At 37.2% G+C, this 20,637-nt stretch overlaps 1 protein-coding gene across 6 annotated transcripts in view; it reads left to right on the forward strand.

Moving 5' to 3' along the window:
* The window catches only part of PKP4 (plakophilin 4), a 230,928-nt gene that overhangs the window by 114,566 nt on the left and 95,725 nt on the right, over positions 1-20,637 (forward strand). For all 6 annotated transcript variants that reach the window (XM_081052556.1, XM_081052559.1, XM_081052560.1 and 3 more), the window contains exon 3: positions 13,659-13,771. In XM_081052556.1, the coding sequence (XP_080908682.1) occupies positions 13,659-13,771 (113 nt within the window). The remainder of the gene's footprint in view (positions 1-13,658; positions 13,772-20,637) is intronic.

The raw sequence follows: 20,637 nt of genomic DNA on the forward strand, positions 1-20,637 counted from the left end.
TCCCAATAATTTACACCAAGTCACACTCCCACAGTACCTTTCTCCACACCCTTACGAATGCTGTGTACTTCTAAATCTGATTAAGTATTATTAGAATGGGCCTTTACAGGTCATTAGAATGTTATTGAACCCCTTCAGAGTAATTTATTTATTTACTTCATGGAAGATCTAATTGGTTTTATTAGGTGATTCATGAATCTCGCAGCACCCCATCTAGCAAATAGGAGGACGCACCCTAGAGTACTTTAATAGCTTCAAAAAAAGCAAAAATACCAATTCTCTCAATCAGAATACCATTTTCCATTAATGGGACTATTTCCTAAACAAGATCTAGCCTGGTAGTATTTAAACAGTACTTTATTTTTTTAGCCATTTTATTCTTTCTGTCTTAATTTTCTGAATTAGATTTTAATTTAAAATCATATACTTGTAGTAAGTGAAACAATATAGAGATAATATAAAAATTTACATACTGTCTTGATGCCTTTCTTGATCCCACCCTCCTAAGGTAACCAATCTCACTGATCTGCTGTATTCCTATCAATTTCTCCATGCTCAAACCCATATAGAGGTGTTTGGTTTTTTTAAATTTTATTATTTGTTGTGTTTTACTGAGCTCTAAAACTGACTTTTTCATTTAATTGCATATAATGATTCTTCTGAGGCAAGGTCCAGTTCATTCTTTTTAATAAATACGTAGTAGTTATCCCATGTAGTATGGAGATTCCAGTTTGTTAAAATATTGCCATGTAGGTAAACATTCAAATTGTTTGTAATGCTTTTAACGTGTTATATATATATATGATTGCTTTTATTTCTGTAGAGTAGATATCCAGAAGTGGAATTACAAAGTCATGAGGAATATGTATGTTTCATTTAATAGATGTTACCAGATTGTTTTCCCAAATGGTTATAGCAAATTATACTCACATCAACAACACGTGGCCTTTTACCTGCTTCTTCCCCAGACCTGGATGTTACCACTTTTTTTCTTTTAAAAATTTTTCATGAAAATATAGGTAACATGCAATATGATACCAGTTTCAGGGGTACACCATAGTTATCCAACGTTTATGTACCTAAAGAAGAGATCGCCATGGTAAGTCCAGCAACCATGTGACACCGTGCCATGCTATCACAATTATTAAGTATATTCCCCATGCTGTACATTACATCCCCATGACTTATGTATTTTATACCTGGAAATTTGAACCTCTTATTCCCCGTCACCTGCCCCTCCCCTTTTTCAAAGTTTTCAATTGCAGTTGACTTTCAGTAATACTGAATGGATGTTACTGCTTTTAAAATGTTTGTGATATAAGAAGTAGCAACTGGTTATTTGATTTTATTTTTCCATACAAATAAAATTGAGCAGTTTTTTTCTTGATATTTTGATTAACATTTACACTTCATCTTAGATGACTTGGCTTGTTATATCCTTGGTCTATTTTTACTGTGCTTTTATAAAATATGTTTATATGGGATTTAAAATGTCTGTTATGTGTTATAAATATGTAATTTTCTCTCTTTTTTGTCATTTAACTTTGTTTGCATGATCTTTGGCATATGAAGTTTTATTTTTATGTGGTTAGGTATGCCTATCTTATCCCTTATGATTTGGGGTTTCTTGTCTTACTTCAGAAGGAATCTTATCATCCTAAGTTTAAAAAATATTATCCTAGGTCATCTTTTAATGTATTTGGGGATTTCCTCTACATTTATTATAAATGTGTGTGTGTGTGTGTGTGTGTGTGTGTGTTGTTTGAGGTAGTGATCTAGCTTTGTTTTCTCTAATTATGCCATCAGTTCTTTTCCCATTAAATGAGATTCTACCTCTGTCATAATTAGTAAGTTTCCATGTATATTAGCATCTGGCTCTTTAATTCTTATTACATTCCAGGGCCTTATTTGATTTGGGAAGAGAGTTTGGAAGCAGTTAAAGTCAACAACAATTCTAAATATAACCTTCAGAAATAGGAAATGAGACCACCTTAATTTTATCAGCATCCTATAATGGAAGGAGCAAGAATTTAGAATTCCATTCCCTGCTCTTCAATTCCTAATTCTGTAACCTTGAGGAGGTCATTTATTTTGCCCCTTCCACCCTGTGATAGCTCAACTCAATAGTGACCAGTGCTTTTGTAAGAATTAGAGAAAAAATATGTGGAGTTCCTGACCCACGGATGGCATTCACTCAGTCGTACCTAGTATTATTATTAGTGTTATAACTTAACAAAAAATATGAACTGAGACATTAGATATCAAATTATACCTGTTTCAAACATAAGCAGGTAGATTTCTTCATGAATATATACGTGTATTGTATGCAAGAGGAAAAGAATTCCAAATGTGGTAATTTAAAAATTATTTCAGATAAATTAGTCTGAACTATAAAAATAACGTATTATATATTCAAATCTGGCATCTCTTTTTTCTAAGAACTCTTTTTTTCACTTTTTCTTTTTTTCGACTGAGAGCTAAATAGGCCTAACACAAGTAAAAGCAACATTACTTAACTTGTCTGCTTTATTTTAAGGTAAATAGGGAAAATACAGCTATTAAATAATGGTACCAGAGTAAATTTAAATTCTTTTATATGTGGCTAACCAGTGGAAGGAGCAGCTGGAGGTTAGAGGAGAAAGCAGGAAAGTCTGAGAAAAACAGAGAGTCATTAAACATAGAAACACTTGTGGACCTGAAAATTGGATGGGTGCAGGTCTGGGTGCAGACCCACTGAGGTGGGACTCAGCCTGTGGCTAGATATGCCCCAGTTCTGTCCAACGGCTTTAATGTTTCTCGTAGGGTAGATATGTCCTATGGTTATCAATAATACATTCATATTTCTTACCCTTATTTCTCAAGAATCCCAGGACAGTTTCTGGAGGTTTAGGAAGGAATGATAATATTAATGAAGGCATGCAGATCAAATGTAAAAGTAAAAAGTTAAGAAGATAAAACAATTGAAAACCTCTTATACCTCTTCAGCCAGGTAACAAGCCTTCTTCACAAGGAGCCATTTTTAAGTGGCTAAGGCACAACTTACAGATGTACATTCTAATTCCGGTATTACCCTCTCTACCCTACATGCACGTTAGCCATAAAATATCTGCAAAGCAGAAAGAACAACTATAGAAGTAAGCATAGTAATTTAAAAATTATGCTCATAAAAAAATATCTACCTGTGTTACGTGGTATTTGTTTTCTTTCCCCTTTACGTTTCATTAAGTTACAAACCAAACCTTAAATTAATCATTTTTAAAATTATTCTCTTATTACCTAGTGCTATTTATCTACTGAATAAAAGATTAAATTTAGCCTTTGTTTTCATTTCTCTTATTTTTATATTTTCTCATCATTTTTATATTTATATTTTTTGTTTCTTTTTAAAATTTTTATATTGTTTGCAATAAAAGAAAGTGGGCGATTGGTCATTTATCCTTCTCAGTTTTCCATTTAAGGAAATAATGATTTATATGCATTATTATCATGTACTGTGCAGTCAATTAACTCCCAAATAAGCATCTAACATTCAATGATATGCATCATTGACCTTACTAATTTTGAAATATTTATGTACTAGAAAACCAGATAAATTGTTAATGTTAAGTCGTCATTATATTTTTTATAGTTTTTCAGTAAAGTTTAAAATAATGGCTAATAAGATAATCAAGACACTACATTTTAAAGAAAGTCTTCTTGTTTTTTTAATTCTATCAAGTAACCACCGTTTTGGAAATGACAGCAATAGTTGTCATTGCGAATTGCAACTGACACTGTCTCCAAGCATACATTTTTCGTGTTGTAGGTCTTTTCCTCAATATTTAATTGACTCTTAGAACTTCTTTAATTACGAGGAATTTTAAACATAAGTTAGCAAAACTTCAACTAATAGAAGACATAACTAGAATTATTTATATTTACATACATGCATTTGCACATATGCAGCCTACATGAATACACACATACATCCTACTTTTTAGGAGAGAAGGTAGATGAAAATAAAAGAAGGCATTGATAGTTCAGCAATGTAAAATGTTAGTGGAGTGGTGGACAGGTTTTCAAAAATGCCACACCGAGGCTGGGAAACTTTTCTGATAGGCAGGATATGATGCCTGAGAGTTCAAGGAGTCTGGCAGGTGGGGACAGGTATACGCCTGTAACACTAGCCTGTTACACAGAGCAGTTTCATGGGGTAAGTCATATTAACAGCAGTAAGCAATATGCTACTGAAATTGCGCAAATGTTATTTATAGTTTTTAAAAATCTTTTTTTGCCCATGTCACCGTGAATAATATGAAATTCCTGATAGAGCTAAATTGTTAAAAGAGCAGTCGTCAAAATTTTGGGAACCCTGGGGTCTAGTCCTTTCTTTGCCTCCACATCTCTCTGTGACTTTAAATAAAAGTGGAACATTCTTTGGACCATTGAGTTTTTCTAATTTTCCTTACTACCCTTGTAAGGATATGATTATTATTACATTTGAAAGGCTTTAAGGGCCTCAGAAAGGATCAACGATAAAATATACCCGTTTTTGTATAAAAATACTCAGTAAATCAGTAAATTTAAAAATCTATACAATCAACTAAAATGTACTAACTAAAACGTACTGAATAAATTTACCCTGAATGGATTAGCAGGGTTTTCTTGTTCTGGTTTTACAGGGAGTTAGAAAGATACTGAGATGAATGAAATACAGATTTCACTCTTCTGTGATGAGACTCCAGCTTAGTAAATGAAGCGTGTGTAATGGGCGGAGCACTTCACCCAGGGCTTGGATAGGGGACTGTGGGCCCTCACGGGAGGGTAATATTTCAGGGGGATGAAACAACGTAAGAAAAAGTTTTGAGTACTGTGTATAGGAAACCACGAGTAGCGTAGTCCAGGTATGTGGAGAGGAATGACAGGAGACCAAAGAAAGGTATTTGGTGGGGGGCAGGGGCTAGACTGCCATAGGTCTTAAAATACGGCTGAGTTAGGTTTTTATAAGTTCTTTTATAGAGTGAGAAGAGCCTGGTGCAGTCTTTAACACCGTGGAGTGAGGAGTTAGACTGGTGTGATTTCAAATCCTGGTTTTGAATGACTTCAGGCAAGTCAGCCCTTTGTGGAATGAGGGTGACTCTGACCACCACGCAGAGTGACCACAGAACTAATGAAGCAATGCATATAAAGTACTTAGCAGAGACCCCGGAGCCCAGTAAACCTCAATAAAGTATAGAGATTATTGATGAGTAGTATTGCCCCTTCGATATATCTGGAAGAAATGTGAAAAGCAGAGGCAAGACTCCTCCCCTCCATCATGAGGAGAAGACTTAGGGAGGGTTTATTGCAGTATTCGGAAGCTAATGTGATCATGAATTAGGGTAGTAATGCAGGGAATAGCGAGGAAGGGAATGGATTCGACCAGTGATAGCGAAGTGGAGTGACAAAATCTGGGAAACCGTTTAATGTGTGAGGAGTGGGGGATAAGGGAAAGGAAGGAAATGATGAAAAGATGAAAACATTTGCAGTAGGAGCCTCAGTCAAAAAGGAATGCTGGTTTCATATAAAATAGTGGTTCTGGAACTTTTGTGTGCTTGAGAATCTCTTGGGGGACTTGTACATACACAGGTGGCTGAACCCCATCCCTTCTGATTCAAAGAAGTTTCCAGCCGATGCTGATACTATTGGTTCAGGGCCCACACTTCGAGAACCACTGCAGTGGAGAAACAGAAATCACAGGAGGGTGTGGCTCAGTGGAGCCCATGACTGCTTCAGCTGATAGATCATTGAAAACACAGGGTTTGAATCTGATTATAGAGAGAGTGAATTTGAACATCACCAGTGCATAGAACCCACGTGATAGTCAGATTGCCAGGTGAGACACTGAAGAGCCAATGGCATTGAGTGACTGTTGAGTAGACAGTATTTTAAAAACCATCTGTAGTGCTGTAGGAAAAGCTTAGGCTCTTACCTGTTTATCTTGACGTTTTCATCCACATGTGGCTCTAGCAGAAAGCATTCCTTGTGTTTTAACGTAAGCCTCTTAATTTTTTTTTTTTGTTTTGATTTCCTAATTAAGGAGCTTTGGTGACAGCATTACAGATAAGAGCCTGAGCTTTAGAATACAAATTTAAAGCATCTGGTTAGCTTTGCTCTTTTTTCTCTGCTTCATTAAAACTGAAGGATAGACAATCAAAGCTGGAGCCTGGTATTATCCTGTATGGTGTGGCAGTAGGACACAACAATAAAGATCTTAACCTTGTTCATCTCCTATTAGAATGTTAGCTCGTGTAACAAAAAATCAGATTGCTGTTTGTGTCTTGCACTTTTCTTTCATCTTAGACAGGATCCAAATGTAAGAAGCAGTAGACCTAGCAGAGGGCAGCTAATGCAGCACAGGTGTTGCATGTGATCCTTCATGTCTATCGAGTGGTGTGAGCTCAGCAGTTTCCATTCGCAGGTTATTCCTTTGGGGTGCCCTGCTCTTTGTAAATATTCATTGTGGACAAAAGGGCTTAAAGTTGTGTTTTTCAACATACCAAAAACATTTTACATGTAGAATGCTGTATAACACCTCTAGTCCTGTATGGATACATAAATATATTCAATGAGATTTTTCCAGTGTTGCCTAAGTTGTGTTCTGCAAGACAATATTGTGTCTTAAGATGTTCATAGTTGTTTCTGGAAAAACAAAATGTGTGCTTAGTTTAAATAAATAAAAGAATTGCTAAGTTAAACTTAAGTTAATTTTCTACTGGCAGACTTTTCAGAGCTTTTTATATGCTAGTGAAAGTTCAAGGTTTGGAATCTTCTGGGCAGTATTTTCCAAACCTACTTGACTGAAACTTCATTCTTTAAGGGCATAGCTGGGGGCGGAGGGGTTGGTCAGAGGGACACTGGTGTCCTCAGAAAACAGTTTGTTTGAGAAAGGCAATGTTAGTTGTTCAGGTCTTTTTTATTTTGAATTTCCTTTTAACAAAGGAAACTAACCAGTACAAAGTATAGCTCTCATACACCTAGCATTTTAATAATGAATTATGTATGACTTAGAGACTACCAAGTAGACCTAATAAAAATATGTCAATTATTGAAAAAAATAAAACTGATAGGGCGTTTCATCACCTACCTCTACATTACTGGCTGGTTATCTTAAAGCTGAGATCAAGGACCCTGGAAAATATCGCTGCTTTGATTTTAGTACCAGCCTAGATTAAAGAATAGTATTTTGGATGTTTTTGAGAATATATTAGCTCTTAAATTTTCCTGTTTAAAGTAGATCTGTAGACCTGGCTCAAGTGCCTCACAGATATAATTATGATCATAATCTCCTCATCTTTTGAACATGGGAAAGGGGAAAAATTGCTGTAGCATATCCTGAGAACTGGACATATCCTGAATGATGCTATATACCGTAAAAATCTAATATATTATTCAGTGATAATTGATCTCTCAGTGACACTAAGACACAAAAGTAAAATTTTGGGGGAAGATTTTTAAGCAACAATTATTGAAATAAAAATGTTTCTTAACTACTGATTGCATCCATCATATAACTATGTCAGTTTTCTTCTTTCAATATAACCAGTACTCAGTACTTTCTTGCTGAGATTTATAGGCATGGGAAGGCATGCTGATTGATATGAGATGATTTTTAGTACATTGACGAACATTTTAAAATATTATGTATTTTAATTTATATTAGGAAGTTATAAAAGCATTAAAAACCATTATTTTAATGATTTTAATACCTGGGATAATACTATGTCTTAAAAAGGAGTCAATTTAAAGAAAAATATTTATTAAAAGGTGGTATAGGTCAAAGAGGAAGGAAACAGATATTGAGGAGTCGCGGGATCAAGAAGATGTGTTATGTGATGAGAAGAACTTGAGGATCATTGAACTGGGATGATTAAACACATGATTGAGAAGAGAGAAGCCAGACCCTGGAAAAGGCAGGGGTCATGGTGAGGCCAGCCTTAGACCAGGAGAGGACGCTTCCCTCCCCCAAGCCTGGACAGAAACTGAGGGTTAGTGTGAATCTAGGAACAGGAAGTGAGGGCGTCATCACTAATGGCCTGGTATGAGTGCCTCCTGCTCTTTCTTGTCGCCATCATAGCAGCAGTAATTATTGTCGCTACTCCTGAGTTTGTGAATCAGTTAGAGTAACTTGAAATGAATAGGTGGGAGGGATGGCATGTGGGCAACTGTAGCTGGATGGCATCTGCCAGAAATGGAGTCTATCCATTACCCTAAGCAGTCTTTCCCCTGAAAGAAATGAAATATGCTGAATAAAACTATTTAAATTGTCCTCTTAAAAGTAAAGGCAAAGCTGGAAATAAAGTAAGGAATTCACAGAAACCAAAACTAACATGGAAGTGAGACTCCTAAAGTTACTTAAGCAGTAAAGCTGGCTTTTACCCTGAAGGTATCTGCCAACCCTAGGTGATCTGAGCATGCCATTTGACGGTGACATGCTACAGGTCATCTGAGGGCTGTCCCAGGAGGGGATTCTCATTGGAAGATCCCTTACCCAAAGCCAAAACTTGAGAAAGCTACAGTGTTGCTTCAGGGTGATCAGACACCTGACCCACAGAAGAGGCCCGGCCTGGGTGCTGATAGTAGGGAAAAGTCTCCCCTGAGAGTTTACACCCATGAGATTCAAAAACCTAAATGGTCAATAAACATATGACAAGATGTTGGTTATCAGGAAAATACAAAACAAAACAAATGCAAGATAGCATCCAGTACCTATCAGATGACCAAAACAAAAGGGGGCAATTTAAACCCCAAAATGCAAATTAATTTCAGTCAGAATGTGGAGAAACTGGAATTGTCAGACACTGCTGACTGGAATATAAATGGGAACAACTACTTTGGAAAGTAATTTGGCAGTTGTTATCAAGTAAAGTGGAAGATGTACATAGCCTTCAACCCAGCTATTCCCATTCTAGGTCTCTACTCTGGAGAAGCCTGGCACATGTGCACAAAGATGGTTTATACAAGCATGCTTATTTTGCAGCATGCTGATTATTGCACAAAATTGGAAACAACCCAAGGAGTCATCATGATGAGAACATATACATACATTGTGCTATAGTCGTACAATGGAATACTATTGAGTAATGAAAATAAATGAACTAGATCTATGTGTACTGATATTGATAAATCTCAAAATCGTATTATAATAAAAGCAATCTGCATAAAACTGCATACCATTGATATAAATTGTATGAACATGCAAAGCAGTACTATACGAAGACGGACAATGACATTGGCGAACTCATCCTAGAAAAAGAGCTACACACCTCATTGCTGAATATCACTACAGTCACCTTCGAAGTACTCCCCCTAGGAAGCTATGCACCAATGCCAGCACCTAGTCCACCCTTCAAAGCAATTTTGGAACTCTTTTTCTGGAATGGCCATCAGGGCTGTTGTCATATTACCCTTGATGTCCTGCATGTCATCAAAATTCTTTCAATATTTCCTTTGTCTTCGGGTAAAGAAGTCATTGGGGGCCAGATCAGGTGAGTAGGGAGGGTGTTCCAATACAGTTACTTGTTTACTGGCTAAAAACTCCCTCACAGACAGTGCCGTGTGAGCTGGTGCATTGTTGTGATGCAAGAGCCATGAATTGTTGGCGAAAAGTTCAGGTCTTCTAACTTTTTCACACAGCCTTTTCAGCACTTCCAAATAGTAAACTTGGTTAACTGTTTGTCCAGTTGGTACAAATTCATAATGAATAATCTCTCTGATATAAAAAAAACAACAGGTTAGTAATATCATTGCAACAAGTTCAAGAACTTGTCAGACCTCATATGTCACTTATGGATCTGTAAATATGGAGTAGCAATAATATAAAATATTCATGTGATTATTAAACACGAAATTCAGGATAATGGTTCCTCCTGGGGAGGAAGGAAGAGAAAGGAATAGGATTGGAAAGAGAGAAAACAGGAATTTCATTGTATCTGTAATGTTTTATTTCTCAAAAAACCCTGAAGCAAATGTAGCGAAATATTAAGATTTGCTATAGCTGGGTCAGGTTCTCCAAAACTCATTGTGTTATTGTCTGTGCCTTTTCTGTACATTTGACTTATCTCACAGTATTAAAAGAAGCCAAAAACGACAGTGTCTCAGGTTGGGGTCTCACTGAGATGGAGTTTAGCCTGCAGAGTATTTATTACAGATCAACACTGAAGGAGAGAGGGGAAGGAAAATCAGGAGTGGCGGGGGAGAAGTCCGGGGACTACACAGGGTGGCCACGCCCCCGGGGAGATCCCTAACAAATCTGAGCCAGACCTTTATCCCACTTCAGTCAGGGAATAGATACAGCCTACCCAGAATGGTATACCTTAGGAGAAGGAGGTTCTTTGCAGATGGGCACCCTTGGAGTAGCTGACAGCTGGAGCTCCATGTCCTTCCTTGAACAGTGCAGCTGTGTCCGCCATATGAGAGCCATACAAGGTCATGAAAGTGAAGCTTTGTTTCCTCTGTTCCATGATTCTCTCAGAATATTTATCAATATCTTTACATGAGAAACATAAGATAAAAATAAAGCTTTCAAACAAATGTGAACTGACTCCATTTTTATAGCATATTAGTAGACTTAACTTGCCTTCAAAGTTTGCTTATGGTCTTTTTTGCCAGAATTTAAGAGGAAATTGTCATATACTAAATCATTGGCACATGCTTTTAACATTCTTTTCCTTGCTCCTCTCAAAGGGGAACAAATATAAGATTTTCTTATAATGCAAATGCCCAGTTTTGAATACTGATTTAAGGATCAGCCTTTATAATCTAAGTTTAGAGGATAAAATAGAAACATTTTAAATTTGTAGATGGTATCTTTGCATAATCATCTTAATGAGTGTTATTTTAGAATCATTAGATGTGTTTTTATATGACTGTAATACTGTTTTCGTCGTCAGTCAAAGAAAACAGTAGAGACAGAATTGTTAAATATTTACTGCCTACTCATCCATCTCGGCATTCAATTACGTTATGTAAGGCTAATATTAATTTGTAACAAAATATACGTATATTTTACTTGTAAGTAAATATTCACAGGTATCAGGTAATGTTAACAAATCCCATGCTTCCCGATACTGTGCTTTCAGGGCTCTAATGACATCATCCTGCTTGTGAGAAGTGTGAGCAAATAATGGGTAGAATGGTTTTGATACAAGTACCCAGTGATGTTCAGTATTGTGGACTCCATGGCCAGCGGGAATAAAATGTGGACTTTACTCATTTCTTATGGATGTTAACAGAATTACCCAACTTTTAAAGAAAATAATGTAGCGACATCATGGGTGCATAGGCTCTCCTAGTAGCTCAACAACTGCAAATGGTTTCTGTAGGTGTGTCAGTCAAGGTTTCTAGTTACAAGATACAGTAACTGACATGGCTAATTGTGCAGAAAAGGCATTTATTAAGTGAGTATTAAGTGAATTCCCACAAATGTTGTAAGGACTGGAGAACAAGCCTTCCTTGAGACCAAGCTTCCAAGAAGTGTCAAAATCTGTGCCACAAATGTGATCAGATAGAGAAACCACTAACACTGCCAACGAAGCATAAACGTAGCAGTTTGCATGGAGGTCATTTCCATGTTAAGAATATGACCTTGAGACCTACTGCAGGGAGTGCAGTAAGGAAGTAGAAGGAAGAAAATGAGCTTTGTGTTTCCTAACGTCAAAGTCTTGGCTTCAGCACCTGAGTCAGTCTGGCATATTCCTGGCAGAGCCAAAGCCACTTGTCTCTGCTTCTAAAGGAAGGAATTATGGGACAGTGGCTTCCAACTTCCGCTTTCAAGGAGGAAATTTCCCAACCATTTTCTTCAAAGCATGCTCAAAAGAGTATAGTCACAAACCTGATAAAAATCCACTAAAATGGAATTTTTTTCTATGAATGGAGTTTTGTTTTGTTTTGTTTTGTTTTTTAATGTCCTCATTTGACAAAACGTATCTTAATCCTACCTTGGTAACTTTTGGCCGTCCCAAATTGTAGAAAACTCTCCAGCCCTCAATCCCTATAGCCACCGAAAGCTCAAGGAATATTTTGAGATTCACTGATGGACCTTTCCTGTCCCAGATTGATACAAGCAGCCAGTCTTCTGGGAAAAGAGGTGTATAATAAATAGCCAAGTAAAATAATTGAAGGAGTGGAAGTGTATCACAAAAAAAGATGATACTGTTTAAGGGCAAAGAAAGACTAAGTGTGAGGTAAACAATACAATTTGTCCTTAAAATCAGCGACCTGATACTGAATGTTGTGCAGTTATTGTCTGTGTGGTCTTCTGTTGCTGACCATTTATTAAGAGTCAGTGGTCTAGGAATTGTCTGCGGAGACTGGCAGTGTCCCACTGACCCATGATGGTCGTGTGGTACAGCATCATGGAGCCAGCCACTCATTCAGGCCCTGCTCTAGACGCCCACACCAATTGGGCTCATTAGAAAAGGATTCTCATTATCAGAAAACAATAAGTAATTCAGGGACTGTTTTTTAAAAGTTATTCTAAGAATGGTTTGTAGAATTGGCAAAATCAGTGCTGTCAAGTAATTGCCCATTTGCCTGGTTGCACAGGGAGTTAATACTTTTTCAGTTAATTTTTATTTTTGCATGGCAAACAAGTACTTACTCACAGATAGCTCAGGTAGTTTTATTTCTGATTATTAGTTTGTAGGTTCGGGGTTCATGTGCCTGGTATTTTGAACTAGCAGTCATTGTCCAATGAAACACCGTACAAGTTCAGCATTTGCTTTGAGTAGACTTGTAAGGAGATAATATGGCACAGGGGAGCTTGAGGTGTTATTGAAGATGTTATTTGTGGCTTCAAAGCCTTTGGAGTACACTTGATTTGATCTATAGATAGCATAGCATGCTTTCTATTTATTAAAATCCTGTCACGATAACAGTGAGATAAGTATAAAAGAAAAAGTTAAAAGCATCTTCTCTTACAACTTCCTTGCCTTTATAATACAGCATAGAACGGGAAATATAATTTCTTCAGTCTTTCCAGCCTTTTAATACAATTTTAAATTCTATATTATTGCTCAGACTTTTTAAATCGCCCCCTTCACAGCATGACACATGAATACATTTGTGACAATAGAAAAATTTTGCTGTTTATATTGTTGGTAAATATAACAAGACTTTCTCTGCGGGACTAGAATGAGTTTGTTTTCCTTAACAATTAAAAAGCTTCTGTTAAAAATGGTAAAATGATTCTCATCATGGGAACTTACATTTTTTTAATGCTGTGCTTACAAACAGTGTGAGGGATATAAAAATTAGCTAATGAGGACGAAGACCTTGTATTGCTTGGTGGGCCTCTATTGTCGACACATCAAGTACGGGCTCTGTACAGCTCTGTAGCCGAAGGACCATTTGAAGACCTCAATTAGCACCAGAAAAATAAAAAAGAAAAGCCAATAAATATCTAGATGTTTCTAATTGCAAACAAAGGCAAGTATTCTAGTACCTTTAAGTTTGAAAAATCTACAAATCAGGAGGGTGTTTAGGCCCACAGTTCTTTCCAAAACGCTGATATCACAAAGCCACACTAGTGTTATGTTATGGGTATGTTCCTATGTTTCCTGTGACATACAGTAATTCATATATCTTTCTGAGCAGCAAACCTTGCCGCCTTATATGCCTTTTATTTCCTTGAATCACAGGAGCTTCAGTTTCAACGACTCACCCGAGAACTGGAAGTGGAAAGGCAGATTGTTGCCAGTCAGCTAGAAAGATGTAGGCTTGGAGCAGAGTCACCAAGCATCGCCAGCACCAGGTACAGGCCGACGGCTCTAGCTTTTTACGCACCTTCCAGTTACATGCCTTATTAAGTTGTCCCGGATGCAGCAAGTGATTCTGTTAGTGTTGTCACTGTTAACTTGACTTCCTGAATTTGACACCAAAAATGTCAATTTCTTCTAATTTTGAGAAGCCTCTTGCAGTATTGATTATCTTTCAATCCTGTGCTTGATGTGTTTTATGTGGCATTGGTAAGCTTCTGTACCAACAGCTACTATGCTATCTTTAGAAATTTGATTTATCATATGTAGACACAGGTAATGGATGTTTTTCCAAAGTTAATTGTTAATTATTTGGTAAAGCTAATTGGTTTTGAAAACCTGGTATTGATTGTTTTTTACTAGGAAATAGTTACTAGGAATGTTATCATTTAGATAGCTTTGGAAAATACCTTCAATTTGCCTTGAGTTCTTCTAGAACTCTGTAAAACCACTATATGAAGTAATTACTATATGAAATAATTCAGTGTATTCAAATATAGTAAATTCAAAACCAATATATTACTGAAAAAATCTTTAATCGTAATTATTATTTTATATTTAAATAGCCTCTTAGGTTATTTAAAAACATCATTACTATAAAAATGACTTCCCTAAGCTCCAAATTATGATATCCCTGCTTATTCTCTCTGTGGCTTGCTTTCTTTGTAATTACATATTCCACAAAAGCCTACCGTAAAATACTTTGGTTGCTTGCATTTTTACGCTTGGTTTGCTTTTTCCTAAGTAGGTATGTGCCCAGAGTAACTTGTCTCTCGGTTATTTCTAACATCGTCATTTTTCTACTTCTCAAAAAATCCTTAGTGAAGAGAATGCAGTATGTAGCTTATCTTTTCTACGTAATTGTTGCTATGAGTTCAAGAATATTAGGTTGGTAAGTTGTATGCTCATGAAATTTTCATCTCTGATCCTTAACCATTATGCATTTAGTTTGTTTAGTAAGGCATGAAGGATACAAATAAGATAAATAAAATTTTGAAATACAAATATCAAATTATGTGATCATTTTTAAGATGTCCAGCCAGTTTTTCATAGGAAGATAAATTAGAAACAAGGTGTAAAATTGTAAATCAAAAATTTCTAACTCTGTAATACTCAATGAAATACTTTGTCAAGGAAGTTAAAATTGTCAAAAACTGATTTTAGTTTATTCAGTATATTTTTTGTTGTTATCTGGATCTTTAGCATGAAAAAGAGCAATTCATAAGTTCAATACTATCATATTGTATATTTCCAAAAAGTAAAGGCCAACAGATTTTAAAATATATAATTTTACACTAATAGAAAAATTAATATTTAAAGAATTCATTTAGCACTTTTATTCTGGCAATTTAATTAACTATAGAAATTCTCTTGATAATTTAGAAATACTTGCTATATCAATAATGTAAGTCAGTACATAGAGGAAATGGCAAAAAAGAAAGGAAAATCCTCAGGTGCTACAACTAGAAGGCAGAGCTGCCTCTGCAGGAGGCCTGGGACAGTTAACCCCCCCCAAAAAAGCACTAGAGTCTTGGGTTTAATCCCTATGCAGGGACCAAAGAATGAGGCCTTGTACGCATGTGTGCTCAGGCTGGTATGTTTGAACTTAAGGTCGCCTCATTAGGCCATGACTCTCATAGGGCTGCCCCCCTGGCAAACCTCAGGTGTGTACCACACGTGAGTCTGTAACCCAGATGTAACTCCGCATTGTTCGGGAATCCCCAGATGAGAAACTAACATCACTCAAGATGAGTTCACAATTAGTTATTATAAAATTAAAGTAAAAAAACCTCAACAGTGAGTGAGAATCAGGCAGAAGCATAAGATTTAAAACTTCAAGATTTGGTATCATTGAAGAAAGTCTGACAGGTGTGCACGGGAAGACAGGTATGAGGATGCTCACTACAGCATTATTTGCAAAAGTGTCGGGTTGGTGCAAAAGGAATTGCAGTCGAAAAGGTTAAAAATAATTGCCAAAACTACAATTACTTTTGCACCAACTTAATAAAATATTAGAAAGGACGTCCTTTTCCATCGGGGTGGACCTGGGAAATAAACTGTGGATAAGTAAACTTGAGAACAGTTAAAATGAACTAACTAGATATACATGTATCAATATGGACATCTGTGCAAAATAGAATTCTGAGTGAAAACCACAGGTTGCAAAAGAATGGGTATAGGAGGATATCATTATGAACATTTTAAAATATATGTAACAATACTGGATAATATTTAAACAATGTTTGCTATCGTTTACAGATGTATGCATGTATAGTAAAAGTAAGAATATTTTGGAATGACACCAATTTAAGATAGTGATGCCTCTAGGGAGAAAGGGAGGAGGAAACTATCAGGAATTAGGCTTTAGTAAGATTGCCATTTGGAGCAAACATGACAAAATATTAACATCTGTTTAATGAGCGGTGATTGATATGTGCATGGCTACTAGATTATTTTCTGCACTTTAAGTTTTAAAATACTAAGTATAATAATTTTAAGGCTATATGATTGAATTAGCTAATTCCACAGGTTTGTGAAAAATCTGTTAGTAAAACACGGATTGTGAGTGATACTTAGTGAGTTTGGTGCTTTGTGTCTGGATGTGCCTGGCATGTCTCTGGGGCTCAGTCAGTGCATGTGGGCCGAATGAATGGGTCCTGCAGAAATAGGAGCTGGGCTGCCCAGAGAAAGGGGAAAAGCATGCACAAAGGTGCTTCCACACTGCCGCTGTGTTTGAGCACCAAGTGGCTCACAGGTGTCTAGGATGTGTTCTGAAAGGACCTAGTGGCTTATGATGCTGGAAAGGTAAAGTTGACATTTGATTGTGGGGCACTGGGAACCAGGGTGATGATAAGCTTCACCGTACTTATGTCTGTAAAGGATACCTGTTGGAAGTTGTGGAGGTTGGTAGCAGTTACCCTGATAGTGCACTGTGTAGATGAGAATGAAGAGAGGCCAGGCAGCAAGAGAGGAATCTATTAGGAACTCTTAAGGCTTATGCGTCAGGTGGGTTTCTTCAGTCAGTGAGCTCTGGTTAGAATAACAGTTATCTTTCATTGCCCTACTCGCATCTCATGTTGGATTCTCATGTATTCTCGATGCTCCCAATTAAATGCTAACAATTCCTTACAGCTCTTCCCAAGTTTGTCAGGAAAGTCATCTCTCTTCATCTTGTAACTGTTCCTCTGTACCTGTATTAGCTCCCTTATGAGGTGGTAAGGCCCAGCCCACCTCACAGCCCTGGCACAGTGCCTGGTGCTCAGCAGGCAGGCACCCAGCCAAATGTTCATTGAATGAACAATGAACCTTAATGAAGCCCAGTGTGTTTTGTTTGATCTTACCAATTAGGCATGAGTAACCTATCTACCTGGCATCTTTGGGATTCTGTCTACCCTTTCTCATCTGCTCTCTTCAAACCTATGTGTGCTTTTCAGTGGACCTCAGGAAAACTATGACATAGTTACTCTGCTCTGTGACCACCAGCTTTACACACTGGCAAGGAACCCATTAGAAAGCAGTGTTAGTAAAGAGAACATAGGTTTTTATTATGTCACTTGAGACATCTCCCTTATACCTTGTAGTCCCCACCTATTATCAGTCTTGGAACCAGAATCTAAAGATACAGAAAAACAGAAATTAGTTCTCAGGCTCAAGACCTCTTTCTTGTTAACCATTTCTGATTTGCTCAGAGGAAATTAAAAGTCGCATTGATGCTTACAGTCATGTGGCTTCCTAGTTCATTCTTACATGAAGTGAGTTCAGCCAGCAAAATGGAGCATTTAATAACTAATTATTTTTCATTTTGTTTGATTTAAATTCTGTTGGTAAGGTGATCTGTAAGATTTCCTTACTTTTTCTAATCCAAAGATGACATTAATAACTCAAAGGGAATACAATTACGTTTTCATTGACTTTTTCAGTTGTGCAAAGCTTGCCATTATTGGCCTCACCCTGTGAATAAGAAGGCGAGCAGTGGCATGAGGTCCTATTTAATAAATGACTCATAACTTGCATGTTGTGCTAGATAATGTACTATGAATCCCTCTCTCAGATGAATGGCTCTAAAGCCGAGCAATTCGGTTCCCTCATATTTACAGTACCAAAGATGAGTTTTTAACCCATGCCATGAGATGTGCCCATTTTCTATGTAGAGAAACTGAGTTCTGCATGTTGTTATTTAGGAAGTGTCCTAAAAAATGAACCACACAGTTACCAATGGCAGTTCACTTGTAATATGTGTTGTTGAGAACTTTTTTAAAAAATCTTAATGATTAAAATGATTGCTTGGTTTTCTATTGATGACTCTTTAGAAGTATAATCTTCTAAATAAGGTTATAAAAACCCCATTTCTGATAGGATTTTTCATTCATTTTATTTACTGCAAAACATTAATAATACAAGCAATATCAATATGTAATGATCCTTGATCTGGAATTGATGGAGCCTGTATCCAAAGATGATATATCAAAAATTTCCACTGCAACACTGAAAAGCCCTGAAGTCGAGCCGTTAGTTAATAGAGAAGTTACACTTTATACCTTGTTACCAAGTCCACTGTAGTTACCTGTACATTTAATAATTATCGATGTATTTAATATTTCACCTCAATTAAAGAGGGTTATGTGATCAGTTAATAGAGAGGATACTGGTTTTCTGCATTTGTTTTGAGTGCACTATAGTTATCTGTGTATTTAATACTTCATTGAAGTAGACTATAGAATTCAGTTTATTGAAGAGTTACAGCTTTTCTATATGTGTACTGGTACACTATAGTTATTCATGTATTTAATATTCCACCTCATTCTAAAAGTACTTGAAACATCTTTAAAAAAACACAAACACCAAAAATGTAGTGAAGAAATTTGGACAAAGGGAAGATAAAAATTAGAAAAATAAGTTGAAGCCAAGGTTAGAATAGTGTACAAAACGTAAGTTGTTAGCATTCCATGCATTTGCTAAAAGTAGGGAGCCACTTTGGTTCTGAGTGTCCCAGTAGCCATGCTAAAGAGAGAAGCACTAATGTATTACGTGATTCAAAGTATCTAGAAGATAAAAACAAACTGGGTTATTCAGGAGGATTTACCATTCCAGGGTCTGAGACTTGAGTGGTTTCTCTCGTGTTTCGTCACTGAAAGACCACTGTATTCGTATGATGAGGCAAACTGTATCCGCAGTCCTCTGTCTCTAAATTACAAAATCAGACTCAGGGCTCTTTCTTTCATTGCTGAATGGAATGTAAATGGATGGAATAGCACCTTAGCTAAAAGTAATTCTCCAGGAGGCCAATTCTGACACTCCGGTATGACTAAAGGATGATATTTAGCATATGTAGATGAATAGGTCAATTTCAGGTCCTCCAAGCAGGCAGTGTGCCCTGATGACATTTATTCCTAGCCTTTCAGAGTCATGGGTGGCAATGGGCGCCGAGAGGTGAGATGCCGTGTTGCAGGTTGCTGTGCAAGTGCATGGTGTGCAGGCCTTAGCAACGGAACTGGCCTTCAGGGTATGTACTGCTCATCTCAGGAGACTCTCATAGCACAGGTGCCTTGGAAGGAAGTCATACACTTTAAACCTACTCCATCGGCCAAGCAACAACCCTCACATCCAAATTTTGATGAATATGGGATTTATTCTTTTTCACCTTGCATTGCCATCAATGGGGTAATGTTCTCACATTAGTCTAGTTTAGATATCACTGGATGGGGTGACAGTAAATGGGCCCAGTACCCCACAGTGAGGGCCCACCTTCTCACCCTGGGGACTTCCCCTGCCCACCTTCACTCCCAAGGGCATGGAAGGGGCAGAGGTGGCCAAAGCAGTGTTCTTACTCTGTTTTTTACTGACTTTTGGAATTAAATAATGCTCATCTTAGACACAAATTTATAAACTTGAAGGGAATATAAAGAGAGAAATCCATAATTCTATCATTCAGAGATAACTGTTTTATTTTTAAATCAGGGTTATTGCAGTGTAAGTCACTGCAAAATTCACTCTGTAGTGTACGGTTTTATGATTTTTGACAACTTTGGCCTATAGTTATATGACTACTGCCACAGTCAACATATAGAACATTTCTATTAACCTGAAGAAAGACACAACCACTTTAAAAAGTTTGCTACATTTCATTCTCTTCATTTTTAAAAAAACATAAGTTGAGGGAATTACTTCTGGCTAATTTTTTGTCGTATTCCTGAAGTCCCACTTTGCTATGCCAGGCCTAATTTTTTTGTTGTTTTCTTTTTTTAATTTTGTTGGGGAATATTGGGGAACAGTGTGTTTCTCCAGGGCCCCTCAGCTCTAAGTCACTGTCCTTCAATCTAGTTGTGGAGGGCGCAGCTCAGCTCCAAGTCTAGTCACCGTTTTCAATCTTTAGTTGCAGGGGGTGCAGCCCACCATCCCATGCAGGAATTGAACTGGCAACCTTGTTGTTGAGAGCTCGCTCTCTAACCAACTGAGCCATCCGGCCGCCCCTCTCATTGCAGTTTTTGTCTTCAATCTAGTTGTGGAGGGTGCAGCTCATTGGCCCATGTGGGAATCGAACAGGCAACCCTGTTGTTCAGAACTCGCCCTCTAACCACCTTGAGCCATCTGGCCACCCCAGGCCTGACTTTTAATGGCTCCCATCTGTCTGACAAATTCCCAAGGGGACACAAAGTGTGGGATGGACTAGCAATCTATAGATGCTAATTTAGCAATGGTTAGAGATCACTACAGCCATCCAATGGCAAGCTGCACTCTGTGGGTAGAAGACTTGGCCAGGGGAAGTACGACTACAAGTTGAATTTAACCTTCAAGTGTACAAAGTATGGCCTGTGTCGCATGTGTCATGCAAGCAGAGAAATTGCATTAGTGGTTCAGCTTG

Source organism: Rhinolophus hipposideros (genome assembly GCF_964194185.1).
Source record: "Rhinolophus hipposideros genome assembly, chromosome: 6".
NCBI lineage: Eukaryota > Metazoa > Chordata > Mammalia > Chiroptera > Rhinolophidae > Rhinolophus > Rhinolophus hipposideros.